General features: G+C 44.4%; 1 protein-coding gene across 1 annotated transcript in view; it reads right to left on the reverse strand.

The window, feature by feature from the left end:
* LOC123504158 (protein O-mannosyl-transferase 2-like) overlaps positions 1-5,000 on the reverse strand; it is a 27,157-nt gene that overhangs the window by 20,814 nt on the left and 1,343 nt on the right. Inside the window, 1 exon segment of the mRNA XM_045254496.1 lies at positions 1,340-1,496. Coding sequence (XP_045110431.1) covers positions 1,340-1,425 — 86 coding nt within the window. The 5' untranslated portion in view covers positions 1,426-1,496.

The raw sequence follows: 5,000 nt of genomic DNA on the forward strand, positions 1-5,000 counted from the left end.
TACTACTACTACTACTACCACCACCACCACCACCACCACCACCACCACTACTACTACTAAGATTACATTAAGTTAGGTTCATTTTCCTATTATGCTGTTTTGTGTTAGGTTAATGCTTTTTTTTGTTACGTAGGGAAGAGTGCAGCCAAGGCCAAAAAAAAGAAAGTTAGAAAAAAGGCCACTAGAGCGCTGGCTCTCCAAAGAGTAGAAAAAGTGGCAAAACCGTCAGGCAGAATTAGGGGAGCAAATGCCTCGATACCTCCCTCTTAAAAGAAGACAAGTTGTAGGAATTTGGAAATACAGATGCAGGGAGGGAGTTCCAGAGTTTACCAGTGAAAGGGATGAAGGATTGAGCGTACTGGTTAACTCTTGCATTAGAGAGGTGGACAGAATAGGGATGAGAGGAAGAAGAAAGCCTTGTGCAGCGTGGCCGCAGGAGGAGGGGAGGCATGCAGTTAGCAAGATCAGTAGAACAGTTACCATGAAAATAGCGATAAGATATAGAAAGGGATGCAACATTTCGGCGGTGAGAAAGAGACTGAAGACAGTCAGTCAGAGGAGGGGAGTTGATGAGACGAAGAGCTTTCGATTCCACCCTATCAAGCAAAGCTGTGTGACTGGAACCCCCCCAAACATGCCAAGAGTACTCCATACAGGGATGGATAAGGCCCTTGTACAGAGTTAGCAGTTGGAGGGCCGAGAAAAACTACTACTACTTCTACTACTACTACTTTGATCAGGTTAGGTTAGGTTAGGTTAGGATGGGTCAACTCAATTACATTAGCTAGAATTCAGTTCCATTAGAGGAGGAGGAGGAGGAGGAGGAGGAGGAGAAGAAAAAGATGAAAAGAAAAAGAAAAAAGGAAGCAAAAGTAGTAGTAGTAGTAGTAGTAGTAGTAGTAGTAGTAGTAGTAGCAGTAGTATTAGTATTAGTAGTAGTAGTAGTAAAGAACAAAAACACGTGAACAACTTCAATGCAACACACTAATGAATATAACCACTAACTATGTAATTAATAACACACACAGTAGTAACATAGGTAATCAGAGAGAGAGAGAGAGAGAGAGAGAGAGAGAGAGAGAGAGAGAGAGAGAGAGAGAGAGAGAGAGAGAGAGAGAGAGAGAGAGATTTAAAGAACCAAGACATTTAAATCCCAAACTTACGAATACCAACCTAACCTGACACACCTATGACGTTCAGAAATAGAGAAAATTAAAGCAAATTAGAGAAAATAATGGGTCACCGTCTAAACAGCTTTCACTAACTCTCTCTCTCTAACATACCTTGCCCCTTACCTCCAAAACTACTTAATTAACACACCTGCGCCTCCGCCACTCACCTGTACTTCATGAAGGCTTTCTCCACTGTTAATTGTGACGTGGATGACTTATTGGAACTGCGGGTTTTCTTAGTATCAGGCGCCATGGTTGGAGTCAAAGAGCGCACGTCCTTCTCCCTCTGTGTCTCGGGGGTGACTGAGGTGGCTTCCCCGCCAGCTGGTTCAAATAAACATCATTGGAACACGTGGCTATTTGATATGCTGCATTTTCTATTTCTTTTATTAGGGGGTCTATTTCATGTTTTATTGTTGAATATATATCGTTTGTATTTTCTATGTTTATATTGAAGGTAAGCACACTGTGTATTTCCTTACTCAAATACATGTAGGTTGTCAGAAATCCGTGCTCTCCATTACGTCTATGAGAGAGCACGGGAAGCGTACCTTTCAGGGGTAACTAAGGAATAAGGCACACACACACACACACACACACACACACACACACACACACACACACACACACACACACAAGAAAAATGCTGAAGGAAATGTGACTGCCAACCTTACAAGATAGAAGAGAACGAGGGGACCTAATAACAATGTACAAGATAGTCAATGGCACTGAAAAGATAGACAAGGAAGACCTAGTGCTGGTGACACAACAACATGGAAGGACAAGAGGACATGGAAAGAAGATCAGGATGAGGCAGTGTGTCAAGGATGTTGCAAAATACAGTTTTCCACACAGAACGCTGGAGAAGTGGAATGCATTGAGTGACCAAGTTGTTACACCACATAATGTCCACAACTTCAACCAAAAACTAGATAAATGGACACATGGAGACAGGACACTATGAGCCCCACTCAAACCCTCTACAATACAACTAGGTAAACTAGGCAAATACAGGCGAGGAGCGTGAGGGACAGCGAGCAGTAGGTGGCCCGGCCCAGCCCATGTCTGTCCAGTGTCCGCCTCTCGCCGTGGTGTAGAAATGAACCACGGGGCAGCGGGGCCGGGGCGGGGTATTCGACACAGCCTAATTCTAGATATGGGAAAAACCATCAGGCATTAGCCACGCGAGGCAGCGTGCGTTTACACACACACACACACACACACGGCCCGGTAGCTCAGTGGTTAGAGCGCTGGCTTCACAAGCCAGATGACTGGGGTTCGATTCCCCGGCCGGGTGGAGATATTTGGGTGTGTCTCCTTTCACGTGTAGCCCCTGTTCACCTAGCAGTGAGTAGGTACGGGATGTAAATCGAGGAGTTGTGAGGTTGTTGTCCCGGTGTGTGGTGTGTGCCTGGTCTCAGACCTATCCCAAGATCGGAAATAATGAGCTCTGAGCTCGTTCCGTAGGGTAACGTCTGGCTGTCTCGTCAGAGACTGCAGCAGATCAAACAGTGAACACACACACACACACACACTGAGCTCGCTCCGTAATGGGAAAGACTGGATGGGTGACCAGCAGACGACCGAGATGAATCTCTCACTCACACACACACACACACACACACACACACACCACCTCAAATACTTCAAGCGCGCGCGCACACACACACGCACGTACACACACACACACACACACACACACACATCGGCAAATACAGCTGCCAGCGAAGCGTAGGGCCTCGCGAGACAGTCTGGTTAACACACACACACACACACACACACACACATTTAAAAAGTTCAGTTTTCCACACAGGACGGTGCACGGATATTTGGAACGGCTCGAGTGAAGAGATTGTAGCAGCAGGAAGTGATCAATGTAGACATGGAGACAGGTCACTAGGAGCCCCAATACATCCCTGTAATACACAACTATGGTGTACGTAAACACACCTAACACAGGTTGAACGTAACAGCTGCTTGCGGAGAGGTTAGGTGGCAGCTGTCACCACACTCCATCGGTGATGCCTGACTCAATAACGATGGCTTGAGATGTTTCACACACACACACACACACACACACACACACACACACACACACACACACACACACACACACACATATGGATAAAGATATGATGAAGAAATTAATTAGTATGGTAATTAGACCAAGATTGGAATATGCTGGAGTGGTTTGGTCCCCTTATAAAAAGAAGCATATAAGGAAGTTGGAGAGATTGCAGAGAATGGCAACAAAAATGGTTCCGGAATTGGCAGAAATGACCTATGAGGAGAGATTAAAAGAAATGAATTTGCTTACCTTGGAACAAAGAAGAGAAAGAGGAGATTTAATACAGCTTTATAAACTGTTGAACGGACTGGATGAAGTGGATAATGAGCAAATGATGTTGAGAGAGGAAAACTTAAATAGAACTACGAGATCACATAGTAAAAAGATAGCCAAGGGAATATGCTTGAAGGATGTGAAGAAATATAGTTTCCCACAAAGATGTGTGGAGGTGTGGAATGGTTTGAGTGAGGAGGTGGTGTCAGCGAGGAGTGTGCAGAGTTTGAAAGGAAAGTTGGATGTGTGTAGATATGGAGACGGGGCCACACCAGTATGATACCCAGGCCCTGGAAAATTACAACTAGGTGAATACACACACACACACACACACACACACACACACACACACACACACACACGTACATTTTCAGTGTAATTTTTTACATTGCCTAACTAATAAACCGTTTATTATTATTATTATTATTATTATTATTATTATTTACACACAGGTTGAATGTAACAGCAGCTTTTGGAAAGGTGAGGGAGTGAGGGGGCAGCTGACAGCACACTCAGTGATGTCTGATTCAATAAAGTCAGCTTAATTCAGATGTTACACACACACACACACACACACACACACACACACACACACACACACACACACACACACACACTGCATGACTACAGCAGCGCATGAGCCTCGCGGTGGTGCGTGGAAACCAAGGGCTTACCTACGCTGTGGGCCCCTGGACGGCAACTTACGGCATTACACCTGCTCACACACACACACACACACACACACACACACACACACACACACACCAGCATATGTACAGTGAGACAGGGTAACACACACGTACGCACGCATACACCGTGCGGGAGGGTGGGGGCCAGAGGTCTGGGTCTGGGTCTGGGTCCAGCCCCAGGACCCCCCCCGTTGATGACGTCACATATTTACGTTACGCAAACCATTTTGAAAATGTCGACTCGCAAAACGGCAGCTGGACACGAATGCTTATGAAATTGTGACTTGTCACCAATCAAAACTAACTTCCAAAATATGAAAAGCATTGCCAGGCTGAGCAATAAGAAAATATTTCAAAATACCACAAATAAAAGTGTTATAACATCGACATGCTCAAAACAATTCTAAAGCCCACCAACTTCATTCAACAGGATCGAAAACACTTTTTAAAAATATGAACAACATTCACAACATTTCAAAACTTGTCAGCACGCGGAAACAAAAAAATAACATCTTTTGTATGTGTCACTTTTACACACTTTAACGGCGCTGTAAATCACTCTCAAAGTCCACATATTTACCTTGTCAGGAGCGAAACACACTTAAACCATCACAAACTATTCTTTGAAAACACAAACACTTCATTACACCTGGAAACAAAAAATCAAACATACGTAGTTGGAAAATTTGTAAAGGAAACTGGGCTCTTATCTAAGCCATAAACAGCCTCTAAGTCACCGTGTTTCACGCAACACAAGCATGAAACACACTCCAAACACTCACAAATACTTACAGAAAG

The sequence above is a fragment of the Portunus trituberculatus genome, chromosome 2, assembly GCF_017591435.1.
Source record: "Portunus trituberculatus isolate SZX2019 chromosome 2, ASM1759143v1, whole genome shotgun sequence".
NCBI lineage: Eukaryota > Metazoa > Arthropoda > Malacostraca > Decapoda > Portunidae > Portunus > Portunus trituberculatus.